This window comes from Mixophyes fleayi, chromosome 1, assembly GCF_038048845.1.
Source record: "Mixophyes fleayi isolate aMixFle1 chromosome 1, aMixFle1.hap1, whole genome shotgun sequence".
NCBI classification, from domain to species: domain Eukaryota; kingdom Metazoa; phylum Chordata; class Amphibia; order Anura; family Limnodynastidae; genus Mixophyes; species Mixophyes fleayi.
In genome coordinates, this window is record NC_134402.1 from 397,706,452 (window position 1) to 397,722,461 (window position 16,010).

A 16,010-nucleotide genomic window follows, 5' to 3' on the forward strand; every position below is an offset into this window, starting at 1 on the left:
TTCATTGTGCAAAATACACTTATTCAAGACTTCCAAATGACTGCCAGATGCCTGTTTCAACACTTGCTGGGGTCAATATACAGGTTGCTGAACTGAATATCGCAAAGTTAGTTATACTGGTTGCTATTATAACCTGCAATTAAGCACAATCATGGTGCTCAGAAAATATTCTAAACCTATTCATAAATACTCAATGCACCTGATTATTGATTCCTGGTTATTCCTGATTGCTTCTTATTGGTTGAAATATTTAACAATGACCAGAGGAAAGTACAAAAGATCTCAGAAAAATCAGATTGTTGCTCAACACAGATACATTGGGTAGTAATAATGCTTTTGGTAACAGCCCAGTATTACATATAATGAGCAGTGTAAAGTACAAAGAGAATGATGAATATGTTCACTTTGCTGGTATTAACTGTGATACTTGAACAAAGTTTATTAATGAACTACAGGAAAACTGAACTCACAACTTGCAGCTCTGGATAAGTAATGTTGACAGCAATATACTCCATGAACTTGGCAAATCCTTCATTCAGCCACAGATCATTCCACCACTCCATTGTTACCAGGTTCCCAAACCACTAGTGAGGAAATAAAATCAGTTATAATTTTCTCAATATCCCAATTAAAAAAACAAAACAACCCCCCCCGCCATCAACTCAATTCCTAGAGCTAGTTAGATACATATTCTAGCAGAGTGTATATCACAATACCTCAAGCTGTTAAAACATGTCACAGGTGTATAGTGTGAAGAGATGCATGTAGCCCACCTCAACCACCAAGTCCACTCTCCAATGTTTAGCAGATTTGAATTCCACAGGAACAACAGCCTTTCATAGTGTCATATTCAAGCCTACTGACGTAGGACGATGAGTGAGTGGTAGACATGAATGCACATCTCGCATAGAGAAGTGTATGTGACAATACATTTGTGCAACCAAAATTTTATGCACCAGTAGTGCCTAAGGAATGGTATGTGTATCCCCTGACATGAGTATAAAAGGAGGAACTATAAAGGGCTCTGTTTGGTCCCCTAAATACAAAGTAACAAAGTCATATAACACTGATCTATCAATCCTCCTCTGACCCAAAGACCAAAAAAGATAGATATTGGTTTACAAAAGACATTTCCTGGGATGAATATTGAGGAGGATTTTGCATTCTAAGAGTGGATCTTGTTTTTAGGGATTCCATTATTATTGGGGTGATTTTGAGAGGCACATACCTAATCTCTCATACTACCAGAAATCCAATTGCCAATATATTTACATTCATCTGCCCATAGTAAGGAACATAAATGATCTTCTACTGTCAATCTGGGGGTGAGCACCCTTAATGGGAGATATATTGGACTTATTCCAGGTTATGAAAGCTTCCACCACCCACAACATGACTATGAGTGAGTCCTGCCTCTGCAAAAAACAAAAACATGTCATCTGCATATAATGCAAAGTAGTCAACCAGGTCTCCGACTATAAGTGGACCTCTCAGACCATAGCTCCGCCAGCAGCTCGAAATGGAAGCAGAAAACATTTTGGAGCGTTTATCCCACGAATGGCATGGCCGATAGTATAGATTGAAGGCTGTTTCCTTAATATGCGTGGAGGTAGAGCTAGTGGTGATCCCCTCTCTAACCTCCTCCCAGCAGGACTCATCAGGGAGGGGGGTGCAAGTCTTGTTCCCAGTCACGCTCATGACAACCATGGATGTCAAAGGTAATCTCAATCAACAAGTTATAGATGGAAGAGATTATACCTTCGGATTTAAGACATAACCGTTCAAAGGAGGTAAGCGCCCGTAGGGGCTCAGCTGGGGGAAGGGACATAAGGAAATGACAGACCTGGAATTTTTTTTAAAAGAAGGGGTCAAAAGGGAGTGTATCGCTGCTGAATATTTGACACGGAGGCCCAGGTTTCATTAACGGTCAGGTCATGGAATACCCCGATTCCAGCTTGGATTCACTTTATGAAGTGAGGAGGAGGTGTACAGGAGAAAAGTTGGGGTTGTTCCATAACAGGACTAAGGGGGATATAAGGGAAGACAATTGAAATTTGGACCTGCAAAACTCACAGATAGATAAGCAGAATTTGAGGGACAGAAGAGAGGAAGCTAGAGGAGGGTGGTCTGTGACGGAAAACCCCCAGATTGAAGCCAAGAAGTGGACAAGAGATCAAGAGATCACTTAAAATGTGTGACTAAGATAGTTGAAAAATTCTTAACACCTGTGATAAAAAACCCAAAATGGGTCCATAAGAGTATAGGTGCAGTATGGGTGGAGAGATTTCTTGCTAGGCTTAGGCACCACAATAATTAATGATTTAGACATTGAAGAGGAAACTAAACCCTCAGTGCTCACCTGATCATCAATCTGCAGCATCCTTGGAACATAAACGGACATTACATAACTATACTGGTATGCCATCATAACTTGGGGCTTTTTATTAGGTAAGAAGGTAATTGCAAGGTCTAATCCCAGTTTTATACTGGCTCCCACAGTCTATGCATTCATGGATAAATATCCTGGAGAAAAAAAGTGAGATCCATTTAGGAAAGCCAGAAATGGTTGAGTTTCCAGAAACTTTCATCCTCAGATATGGAAAAGTAAAGTAATAACAGCAATGGCGAGTACTCAGCCCTCTAGGCCATCTGAACCTGATCTAACTTGTTCTCTGCTTTATTATAAAGAAAAGAATATGACTGACCAGAAGCAGCCGACTTCCACATCATGTGACTTACTCTGCACAGCACAGTGAGGTCATGCAGCATACCAGAGGGAGAGGAGGGACTGCAGTGTGCTATCCCTCCTTCCACAGGCTGCAGGTCACGTGACCTCCTCTGTACACATCAAGGGAGAAAGAGGAAATAAAGTGTGCTCTGCAACACATGTTCTCCCTCTTAGCTACAGCTGTAAATGTAAGTTAAAGTAGGCGAGGTTTGAGAGGGATGGGTGGAGGTCTGATTGGCAAGTATGGGGTATGAGGAGAGGTCTGAAGGGCATGTAAGGGGCATGTGAGGGAGGACTGCTGGCCATTAAAGGCGCATGTGGGGAAGTCTGATTGGAATGTGGGGAGGTCTGGTAGGCATATAAGGGGCATGTGCGTGGGGAGGTCTCAGGTGCATGTTTGGATTTCTTAGGAGCATATTGGAATATCTGAGTGGCATGTGGAATTGAAAAAGCTTGTGGGAGTTTGAGTGCATGTGGTTGCATTTTGTGCCAAGTGGGTGTCTGAGGGCATGAGGTGCTACTTTGAGAAATTGAGAGGCAAATTGGAACAAGTGACGGGCATGTGGAAGCATTTTGAGATAAATGATGTGGCTGCGCCGAGATTGTTTTTGGGCTGTTTTTTTCCATTGAAATATTTCGGCTTGCCCCTCAATGTTCTAGACATATACTCAACCTTGAGAAACAAGGGGGCAATGGAGAAAAAAGTGACAAGTCAATTCTTGAGAGAGTATGGTATGCCGAAGAGTGGCAGGAAATTGCTTTGGCCCATGTGCTATACATCGACCAGGTACATTTCCATAATTAAATCTATAAAAGGAGACTCTTCCATGTCAATATTCCATCTACAACATTATTAAGGTCTGGATGGGGAAAATAATGTGTGACCAGGTGGAATTCTAGGCCACATAGCTCATCTCTGATTTTCTCTACATCTTTTTAACTGCTGACATTGCTTAGAGCACTTGCTGGAGAGCGGACTAGCCACCATTTGAATGATCAACTGATACCATCTGAGCAGTCGGTTGTGGGTCTCCAGCACCCCTGGTGTTTGATGTATGTGAACTTCAGTGTGCTACAGCTGATGTGTGACTGGTTTTACCCATAATGTAAAGAAATAACACTTCAAACACAACAAACTCTGGACTACAGTCTTGGCCGTTAGGCCCCTTTTGGAAGACTGGTGTCAGTTGCTTTCTTATCCATTGACAACCATCTGGGTCACACAGGATGTTCCCCTACAGTAATAATAGCAGTCTGACTATGATCTCTTTGTATTATGAGACAGGTACCGAAGGACAGCCCCATCTACAGCACCATTCCCTCTCTACAACTTTCAGGAGTAGTATTGTATGTTATCTCTGTGGTGTTTTGATACCAGTTTAGGATAATAGCAGGATTTGCAAGGAGAGCTATTCCACACATCCGTTCATATGCCTAATCAGTGCAGCTCCCTCACTCTGCTTATAAAGGAAAACTAATACTCTCTAATCCAGGTTCTCGCTCCATCCACTTCATATCCTGCTTGTGAAAATGAATGCAGTAGATGATTTGACCTTAGTCAAATACAAAAAAATACCAAGAACACATGTGCTGTACTAGAAAGCAGTTTATACACGGTTGTCAAAAACAATGCTAGTTAAAATCATAAACAAAGCCTGCTACTTTGTGTTGTAAGCATCTTAAATCTTCCCTGTAGCATAGTGCACTAAATACTTAATGAGCATTCCCGTAAAACTCCATTGTACTTTATAGAGTGTTAATGCTTGTGAACATTGCAAGCAATGCTGGAAGTAACGCAAATAGAAAGAATGCTTGCCAGTAAGTGTGTGTATACAAGTCCATTCTCTTACATTACTTGTGGACTATCTGCGCCAAACCACATTCAATAGGTTTCAAGCACACATTACACAAGTTAAGAGCTTAAATTGAATGTCAGTGTCTTACTGTCAAAACATTAAATTAAAATACAAACCAACATGTATTAAATGATACCCATAAGAAGGGATGTAACCTTTGGTTTATATTTATAAGTAAATAATTATTATGGGACTCATGTAGATCTGGACCCCACAGGTCTCTATGTGTGTTGTGTGGTGTCTGGTCATAATGTATTCATCACTTTTTATGATTTCCATATACGTTCTAATATTTTGTTATTTTGAAGCTGTCTTTGTTGTATTGTGTAATGAATCGGAACTGCAATGCCTGCAAAATAACATATTAAAAAAATGTAACAAAGCATCCACAACCACAGGCGAAACACTTCAAATCACCAAAAGTATACACTGTAAGATTACAAAGGTGGTCTCCCTTATCACAAGCCTCTGCAACCTCCAATATGTTGGGCGTACAGCATGACCCCTTACCATTAGGATGCTTGAACACATGAACAATATACAAAATCTATTTGAACATTTCCAGACGGTACACAATAGTATAATCGACAACATCCAGTTCATAGGAATAGACAAACCCGTAACAAATACAGGCGAAGTCTACATACATAGAAACTAAATGGATATACAAACTAACATTAACACCAAACAGTTTAAACACAGAAAGACACATCTGGAGCTTTTGGAAACACTAAATAATCTACCACAGATAAACACCAATATCAGTGTCCAATAACCCTAGCACCTACCCATCTATTCCTAGAACCAAAATAACCCCATACCCATATTACACGTTACAAAATAAAAAAATAAAGAATGTAATATCTCCTTGCAGATCAATATCTTTATTAGTATGTTCTGTTTTTTTGTTAATTTTCTATTTATTTCATTTCATATTTCATTTTTATCATTTACTCTTCATATTTACTTATTCCTTCATTTCCATAGTACTACATACATCCTCATTATACCACCTTTCCCTTTATGCCAATGTTCACCATTCCTATCACATTCATCTCCACCACAACTTATACAATACACACACCCCAAAGTCTCAGTGACCCTGTCACATGACCACAGCAGGGTCCCATCTCTGCTGTGATACAAGAAAGGGAGTCTCTCAGGCACAGAACATGCACTGCATGTCCCTTACTGGTGATGGTGCTCACAACGAAGTCATGCCCGGCTCATGGGGAAGAAGATGAGCGCACACCTCCAGTAATGGAGATAGTGCTGCAACTACTCATTAGCCACAACCAGCATGAACCAGGGAGATGGGAGATGCAGGCACACATCACTTCTAGATACGCACGCATTCTCACCATTGCACCACTGATGTCATCACCTACATCACCAACAAATCTATTAACCAGTGAAAAAGCGTTCTTAGGTTGAGTGATAGAAAATCTTTACAGCCACTATTTATCAATAAATCTTTGCCGGAGCAGCTGAGCGATACTGGCTGGCAGCGGTAAGGTTGAACTACTGCTTCTCCAGGACAGTGGTGGAGACTATGCGATTCCGTGAACTAAGGCCCCAAACATGGGGAACTCGGCTATAACCGGAAATAGTCTACACCAATCAGGAGTGTTTGATATATAGAGAGAAGGCCTAAATGTGGCGTGAACTCTCGGCCCAACTTCTGCACAGTCCACACTATAATATCCTATCAACATTGTACACCTCTCTACATATATTCCCTATACTACTGCACCCTTACCTTCTCCCACCTATCAATACCCTCCTATTCTTTCCCACCACCTGTCTCGCCCAGTACCTCCCTTCTGGTATCCTGAACCCCTCACTTCCCTTCCTACTCTTATACATGCCTACAAAACCCTTTCACTCTCAATGTCCACACGCACTTATTGCCTTCTCCACTAACACACCTAGCTTTTTACCGCATTCCACTCACCTAATTCGCTTATTTCAGCATATTTCCTACTACAATTGGTTGCACCAGTACCTTTAACTTTTAGTGCTCATTCCATTACTCGCGTTAATACTTCTTGCACTCCCCAACTTTCGATACCAATAACCGCCTACTCATCAGCCTTCTACAGACCACCACGGCAATCTACTACAAGCAGCGCTCCAGGGATACGGACGTGTTCAACTCTACACGACCTTCAATTTATTTACATAAAAACAAAATAAAACAGAATATTTATACCACCAATAACACAATTGGAAAGTGGTGCACAAGTAATTTAGCAAAAAAAGTAACTCCTAGCAACCAATGAGAAGATTGCTTTTATTTTGTCTGTAAAAAGAACAAATAAAGGCTTTTTTTTTTGCTATGGGTTATAGCACAACCTTTGCAAATTTTTCTGTGTACTAATTTTCTTAAAAAGACACTGAAAGTAATGTACCACACTATGTGGCCGCTTATTCTATTTGCAGGTGCTCTGAATGTTTAGTGCCTTCATTACCTGTAGTGTCTTTACTTCATATAAATTAGAAGCAGTCTAGATTCCAGTTACATCGTACAGCACAGCTTCAGGGTGAAATATTAGATGGTCTGAAACATTAACTTTTTGTATTTCACTCCTTTTTATTCAAAGATCAATTTATATATACACGGCAACATTTGATTGTACTTGTTGGTCACTAATCTAGTGTACTTATTCTATTCATGCTCTATAGTTTTTCTGCTGCAAATCACAATTTATAGCATTTGGCCTCTGATGTTATAATGCCATTATACTAGGTGTTCACAGTTTGGAATAAAATAATTAATTTAAATAATGAACATGTCATAATTAGGTTTTCATTAATATAAAGCTCATGGCATCAGTATTTTATTATATTATACATGTATTAATGATAATATTTGATTATAGATTTTCTTAACAGAACCAATTCTCTATAAATCCTGTACATACTAAAGAAATGATGCTCTGTCACCATCTAGTGGTTGAAGTCTGCATTGTCTTGCTGTCAATGAAATATTGTACTAGAACTATAATGTATTATGAAAACTCCAAACATTTTTCAGCAGTTCAGTACTTGTTTTCATCAAGAGGGCTGCACAGATTATTAGTGTTATTAGGGTCCTGGCATTGCCTCCTTAAAACCAGCAATCTCAGTTTGGGCATTTCAAGTGACGTTAATCTCCAGTGCCTGTATTTTCTGTATTCAGAATTTATAGCCACATAAGGCAGTAGATGCAAACAGGGTATCATGTCATGATATCTAGACACTATATACTATTCTATACTATAACTGTGATTGGGCCACTTTAATATCTTGTAGAGTATGGCACAACAAAATTTCCAGAGAAACAATCTTTTTACTGTAATAATTATAGTGTATATCTACAGGCAACATACAACATTTACAGAGATGTATATGCACATATCTTGTTACAAGTTTATTCCTACCCACCTGGTGAGCCAGCTCATGAGCGATTATCATTGTAATCCACAGTTTATTGGAGGCTGTACATGTCTTTGGATCATATAGTAATGCAGACTCCCTGTAAGTTGTTAGACCCCAGTTTTCCATTGCACCAGACTGAAAGTCAGGAATTGCAGCAAGATCTAAACAAACAACAATCAATCATTACATAATACAATGGATAAAAAAACCAGAAACAGCCAAGATCTCCTAGTCAGCCAGTTGTACATTACCTTGCTTTGGCAATGGGTATGGTATGCGGAAATATCCTTCATAAAAGTCCAAAAGCTTTACTGCCACTTCCAATGCATATGTAGCTTGGTCTATCTTGCCAGGAACAGTATAAATAGATATCTAATAATAAGACACAAAAAAATATAAATGTACTGTCATCGCAATGGATTCACAAGTTGTGTCTTTGGTGAGTACTAAAACAATGAAGGAATTCAAAATGTAATGAGATGAATAAAAATGCAATCAAACTGTCTGATGAAATAGAAAACATCATATCTAACATTACATTCTATATTATTATTATTATCCTTTATTTGTTAGGCGCCACATGGTTTCCGCAGCTCCGTACACAGTACAAACAGTAGACTAAACAGGGTAGAACAGTACAAAACAATAAACAAAAATACCAATACTTCAGAAACTCCAGGCTGGCTGATGTAGTAAACAAGAAGCAGAAGAACGGTTAAGGAGACAGGAGGGAAGAGGGTGTGAGCTTACATCCTAAGGGAGGGAAAACAGACCGGCACAGGGGGAGCCCGATAAGGCAGGGGGAGAACGAGTGGAGTTATGTGAAGGGGTTATGTGGATGATTGGTAGGCTTTTCAGTTGTGTTATCTACTCACATAAGTGCAATGTACACGAGTGTAGTAACACATATAAACTATTTATATGCTGTCATAATATAACTTGCACCTCTCTGATAAAAGCTAATTGGTGATTGGATGACACAGATTACTGTACAGTAAATATACATTTCAGAATTCCGTCTACAACAGTTTGTCGCTTTTCTTTTTTAGTGAATTCAGACAGGTGTAATTGACTTGTACCCCCGCTGAATCCTTACAGTACCTTAACTCCATGATCCGTCACCCGGCTGATCGATTTGAAGTCTGAAACTATAAATGCCACAAGATATGTGCTCATCTTCACACTGACATCAAAGTGGTCTTCTAGGAGCCCCCCATCCACATATATAGTATTCACCTGTGGGAAGAGAGAGAGAGGTTACTTGGTGTAAGGCGTGTCAGGAGAGAGAGAATAATATAAGCAGTATATGGTGTTGCACAGAGGGTATATTATAGTCGTTCACTATGCTGAATAAGCCACAATACTTACATTATCATCATGTGTAGATTTGTGAATGTTTAAGTTACTTCAGTACCTGTCACCTACACACAGCAGAACTCATTTATAACGCACACTGCAAATTGTTTTATAAACCAATGCGCCTAAATGTGCTGTCCAGAGTGCTTAAATATATTCCACTGTTTGGAGACGTCTCCACAAACTAGAAGTTCCCCTAGGTTTGTGCAGAGGTAGAAAAATCTAAAGAGACGCAGAGTCACATACAAGTCCAATCTCCTACCACTTTACCACCATCCCTTTCACTGAAAACATCACTGTTTCCTAAAAAAATAAACCAGCACAATTTATCCTAACTTATTGCTCATATTGATCATGAGCATGAGGGGACATCAGGACTGACTTTATGACATGTGACACTGCTGTGTGTGCTGACACTGGTAGTGCGCCTATAAATGTAGACCTATAAAAGGATGATGAAGACTAGAGTATAGAATGAGAAGTTATCTTGGCCAGCTCTGAGCTAGTGTCAAAAACTAGTGATTTTGCAGAGTGAAAATGGCTATACATAAAGCACAGAACACCCCTAAAATGCAGCCTCTGAACCCCATATTCTAATTTTAATAATCTCACTCTTGATTTGTACTACTCCGCAAAACTAGGTGTCCCTGTGTGCCTACTCCATACTTAGAAAGGAAAAATCTGGATGTATAGAATTCCTGGTATAATACCGATGACAGTTGTAGGTTAACATGAGCTGGAAATCAATTTAATTACATTGTCTGATGTATGTGACAAGAGACATTTCAGGAACTCAATAAAAAAATAATGCATTATACCAGTTATCTTTCTTTTTAATAGCATTTGTAATTCATGTTTACTTTTTCTTAACTAATTATCTCATAGATATTGGCAAAATAATTAGCTGAAAACACGTACTATGGGCATATTGGACACTGCACTATGTTTTGCTTCTCTTCGGATCTTAATCGAGAAACTGGCTTTGAAGGCAGGCTCATCAAAACAAGGGAAGGCCATCCGTGCAGCTGTAGGCTCAAACTGGGTGGATGCAAGCACTCTGGAAGAAATCGTTTGGTAAATAAGAAGATATATCCATTTGAAAGTAATTACCAATGCATATTTTAGACAAAAAAATTAATCTATCAAAACCACATTGATAAGGTCCACTAATCATAGTACATAGAATACTGTGCAAAAGTTTGAGGCAGGCGTGGAAAAAAATGCTGCAAAGTAAGAATGCTTTCAAAAGCGTTGATAGTTTATTTTTACCAATTAACAAAATGCAAAGCGAATGAATAGTAGATAAATCCAAATCAAATCAATATTTGGTTTTACCACCCCTTTGCCTTCTAAATAGCATCAATTCTTCTAGGTACACTTTGCACAGTTTTTGAAGGAACTTGGCAGGAAGGTTGTTCCAAACATCTTGGAGAACTAACCACAGAACTTCTGTGGATGTAGGTTGCTTAAATCCTTCCTTTCTCTTCATGTAATCCCAGAAAGACTTGATTATGTTGAGATCAGGGATCTATGGGGCCATATCAATACCTCCAGGACTCCTTGTCCTTCTTTACACTGAATATAATTCTTAATGACATTGGCTGTATGTTTGGGGTCATTGTCCTGCTATAGAAAAAATTTGGAGCCAATCAGACACCTCCCTAATGGTATTGCATGATGGATAAGTACTTGCATGTATTATACAGCATTGAGGATACCATTAAACCTGACCAAATCCCCAAATCCATTTGCTGAAATGCAGACCCAACCTCTACCATGCTTCACTGTTGCCTGCAGACACTAATTATTGTACTGCTCTCCAGCCCTTTGGGGAACAAACTGCCTTCTGTTACAGCCAAATATTTCAAATGGACTCATCAGTTCAGAGGACCTTTTGCCATTTTTTTGCACCCCATGTTTTTGTTCATAGTTGAGTCGCTTGGCCTTCTTTACACGTCTAAGGTATGGCTTTTGGCCGCAATTCTTCCAAGACCAATCCTGGAAGAATTCTGGAACTTCTCCGAACAGTAGATGGGTGTACCTAGGTCCCACTGGGTTTTATTCCAGTTCTGAGCTGATGGCACTGCTGGACATCTTCAGATTTTGAAGGGAAGTAAGCATGATGTGTCTTTCATCTAATGCACTAAGTTTCCTTGGCCGACCACTGCGTCTACAGTCCTCAACGTTGCCTATTTCTTCTTCAAATGAGCTTGAACAGCACATCTTGAAACCCCAGTCTGCTTTGAAATCTTTGCCTGGGAGAGACCTTGCTGATGCTGTATAAATACCTTGGGTCTTGTTGCTGTGCTCAGTCTTGCCATGGTGTATGACCTGTGATATGAAACTGTCATTCACAACCTCACCTTTGCAGCAGAGTTTGGCTGTTCCTCACCCAGTTTTAAGCCTCCTAGACAACTGTTTCTGTTTCAGTTAATGACTGTGTTTTAACATACATATGAAAATGATGGTAATTATCACCTGTTTGGTATGATTGGTTAATCATACACTTGACTATAATCCTACAAAATCCCTGACTTTGTGCAAGTGTATCTAGAAGAATTGATGCTGTTTTGAAGGCAAAGGGTGGTCACACCAAATATTAATTTGATTTAGATTTCTCTTCTGTTCATTCACTTTGCATTGTGTTAATTGATAAAAATAAACTATTAAAACTTCCATTTTTGAAAGCATTCTCACTTTGCAGTATTTTTTTCACGCCTGCCTATAACTTTTGCAAAGTATTGTATGTCGCAGATTGATCCCACTGTGGCTGCAAGTCTTCATACCAGAAACAAGCTATGGATTCTGAGACATCAATTGGTGCTTCTAATGCAGATCATAGGTGGGACATATGACCTCCCTACAGATAGTGGACAGTGAGTGTGTTACTTAGCAGATGCCCACAGTGACTAAGGAAACTCTGCTTAACAAACACAATAAAATATGCCAACGATTACTTTGCTAACTGAAAACATCCATCACTCATCCACCAGCCAGTTCATTAGCTCATCGGTAGGCACCTGGAGCTGGAGATGGGACTGGATAACTGCTATAAAGGCTCCATTGCAGTGAAGCGAGAGCATGATGTGGGACTGAACCGAGAGAAATTAAAAATTGGGGTGATACAATGACTGTGCTTGACCAAAGCCCCAGAACATCTGGCCTGTACTAATTGACTTTAAATACAACTATCTCTATCGGCTGTCAGAGGACTTGTATACAAGATACTGTTATGGCAAAATACTACAAAGGAGGACAAAGTACAGTATATCTATACTAACAATAGTGATAGGTCCTTGTCTGGTGATAAACTTAGCATACCCTTAGCGTGTGGTTTAAGTTAACACCGGATTAGTTATAAACCAAATTGTTTTTATACATATGTTCAACACTACAACTGTGTGCTATTAGCTGTATGCTATTAGCTGTATGCTATTAACTGTGTGCTATTAGCTGCGTGCTATTAGCTGCGTGCTATTAGCTGCGTGCTATTAGCTGTATGCTATTATCTGTATGCTATTAGCTGTGTGCTATTAGCTGCGTGCTATTAGCTGTGTGCAGCGCTTCAAATTAAATATATTACACAGGTTTCCTCTCTCCTACAGTATGACGGTGTCTGTAATGTATAATAATCATATCAATAAAATCCACTATTAGTTTTAAAGATGTTTGTCTCCATGCAGCACAGTATTGGACATTATCATTTGATCTTTCTCTGCTTTATTATTACAGATTTACCTGTAAAACAATGAAAGAGAAATACCTATACTTACTTACTTATAAGTATAAATAAATGTATGTAGGCGATTTTACAAAACATATCAGACAAATTTGATCCTGACTTTCCTGTAACTCTGGAACTAATAATCATGACTGACTCCATTGTAGTTTACGGTACAGTTATCGCATGTAATAAATATAGTGAGAAGCAGATTTACCTGATCTCTCCATCTGAGGCTTTGTAGGTGCCTTTATAAAACCCACGGAAGCTGTGTGACAGGTTTGCGTTATAGGCAATATATAACGTATAGTTTTCTCCAGGAATTAGCGGATCAGCAGCTTGAAGTGCAATTTGCTCATTCATAGGATGTTCCAGAAGAAATAAATCCTGCTGTAGAAGATTGCTTCCAATTTTTCTTTCAACGCTTGTCTCTGTAATTGTTAAGTGTTTGCTATGTAGGATGATGGAACTGGTTTGTTGTATTACAGCAATTCTGATCTTGGCAAGGCCACTAAACGTGAGAGTGGTTAAGTTTGGGTGAATGAGGAGGTCATAGTGTAGAGGAATGACATCAGATGGTAATCTAAAATTGTTCCATGGAAAGACATCACTAGAATCTCCCATGTGCTCAGTACCCATAGCCACAGAGGACACAGAGTAACATGTCCATATAAAGCATAAAAGTCCAGTGCTAAATAGACTATTCATTGTTACTTTCACCTATGCAATGATGTTTTTTCTTCAAAGTTTCAGAAAGTAGTTACATGTGAACCTGGACCTGAAATACAAAGAGAACATTTATTGCTAAAAAAACATTACACCGACTATGTTTTGCAGACAAAGCATAAGTGATGCTTCATGTTATATTAAAGGTTTTTTCTTTCATATTAATAGTGAAATTCAATCTTCCACAATGTGATGAAACAAAATAAACACAAAAACAATATGGTTAATGTGTGCTTTAATATGAAATATAATAGGACGTCGCAAATGTATATCATGTTGTTCTGATGGTCGGTTTTATATGCTGTTGTTATTGATGGAAAACCTTTTAGTCATTGACAAGACATTTTCATAGTAACAACAAGAGTGACAGCCAAAGATGATTAAAAAAACATGCACAAAAACAAAACATTTGACCCCTCTTTAACAATGAAAATAAATAATGTTTATAGTAATAATATTTTGTAAAAAACATAAAAAATTATATCTTGGTGACAGAATTCCTCTTCGGATATTTACCATAACAGCTGGGGTCATTTTGCTTAAATCAGTGATGACCACAACTTTTACAAACAAAAGCAGAGATTCAATTTAACTTCATTATTAATAGAATCTCCCCAAAAAGGTCAGAACATTTGGTAAATCTATTTTAAGGTAACATATAACACTATAACCACCGTACGCAGACAGTGACTCATGGACATATCAACGCAAATACAATTAATAATCATTTAATGTCTTGTCCAGCATAAGGCATATGGAAAATAATCAATAAATTTGGAAATCTTGCATATATCCATAATAGAGGTGTAATATAATATTAGTAAATATTACTTAAATCCAAATATGTATTGGAACATAACTCTAACAGTCAACTAACTACTGTATAAAAGATGAAAGTCAGACAGTGTATAATAATCAACACGACGAGCCATAAATAGACTTCCTCATGTGAATCAGCCATGTTAAACTACAAGTATCTGTGCTACACCCTGATATATATATATATATATATATATATATATATATATATATATATATATATACACACATGTATATATCTACAGTATACAGCATATATATGTATAGTATACTTGACTATATCTCCTCTAATCGCTGTACTGGTAATACAGTATACAGTGAGGGCACAATAAAAGGTCTCTCACAAGGCCTGATATTCTGATCTGACTGTATGGTACAGGGGTGTAATTTCTCACATATATAGAAATACAAATGTCAATGTCAAGCAAATGAGACCATATAATAAAAAAGGAACAGTAATATGTACAATGTATACAGATAATGAGTTAGCAGCTGCTACTGGGAGCTTATGGTGAAACACTCCATAGATACAGAAAAACAACATACCTAAATGCCAGCTTGTCAGAGCTCTTTGTTATACTAGGAGGGGTGTTACACAGTATAATCCTCTAACTATAAACACTGATATACTCCAATGTCATGATATAAACGACCCCCAAACGCACAGTCTGTCTGCTGCTCGATCATTCGGCTCATGGAAGCTTCAGCTCAGCTCATTACTTTCACTTTCTCTTTCTACAGTGTAATTAGACTATTGCATGTATATTACTAAATGCTGAACAATCACTGGAAAGCGATACGATCAGTGCAGACTGGTGACTTATACCCATTAACTAAAGGGCATTTTTTATAAGAACTGGGGACAGTTTGCTACGGTCTGGCACATTATGAGTATGTACATCTCTTTTGCACGATCAATTCTTACTTAAAATAAATAAGTATGCCTAATTTGCTATCTGAGAGGGACTGTTCACCATATACACAACCTATGTATCCCAATGCACTTTAGGAGCCCTATCTACACCCTGCTTAGGTATGTTTCAAGCATTGACCCCCTCATGAAATCAGCATTACTACTAGCATTCAATTGTTAACTTTATACTCATTTTATCATTAAACAGCAAAGTGGAGGATGCAGTGTATTTCATGTATTTTAGTTACACAGACGTCACTCCTGTTGAGTTGAATGGAGGTCTAGGTAATGCCATTTACAGAGTTAGGTTAGGGTCAGTTAGTTCCTGTGCCCTTTAGTGGATAGCTGAGCTGTTAGTTGATCACGTGATCGATAAAGTTGCTGTACAATATTGCCCATACTTGCCAACTCTCCCGGAATGTCCGGGAGACTCCCGCATTTTGCGAGAGTCTCCCGGACTCCCGGGCAAGT

General features: G+C 38.6%; 1 protein-coding gene across 1 annotated transcript in view; it reads right to left on the reverse strand.

Annotated features, from left to right (window-relative positions):
• Positions 1-15,351, reverse strand: part of LOC142098493 (endoplasmic reticulum aminopeptidase 1-like) — a 32,793-nt gene extending 17,442 nt beyond the window's left edge. Inside the window, exons 1-7 of the mRNA XM_075181337.1 lie at positions 15,173-15,351; positions 13,299-13,859; positions 10,279-10,417; positions 9,106-9,240; positions 8,256-8,376; positions 8,011-8,165; positions 471-584 (exon numbers count right to left, since the gene is read on the reverse strand). Of these exons, the coding sequence (XP_075037438.1) occupies positions 471-584; positions 8,011-8,165; positions 8,256-8,376; positions 9,106-9,240; positions 10,279-10,417; positions 13,299-13,789 (1,155 nt within the window). The 5' untranslated portion in view covers positions 13,790-13,859; positions 15,173-15,351. The remainder of the gene's footprint in view (positions 1-470; positions 585-8,010; positions 8,166-8,255; positions 8,377-9,105; positions 9,241-10,278; positions 10,418-13,298; positions 13,860-15,172) is intronic.
• Positions 15,352-16,010: the final 659 nt, after the last annotated feature.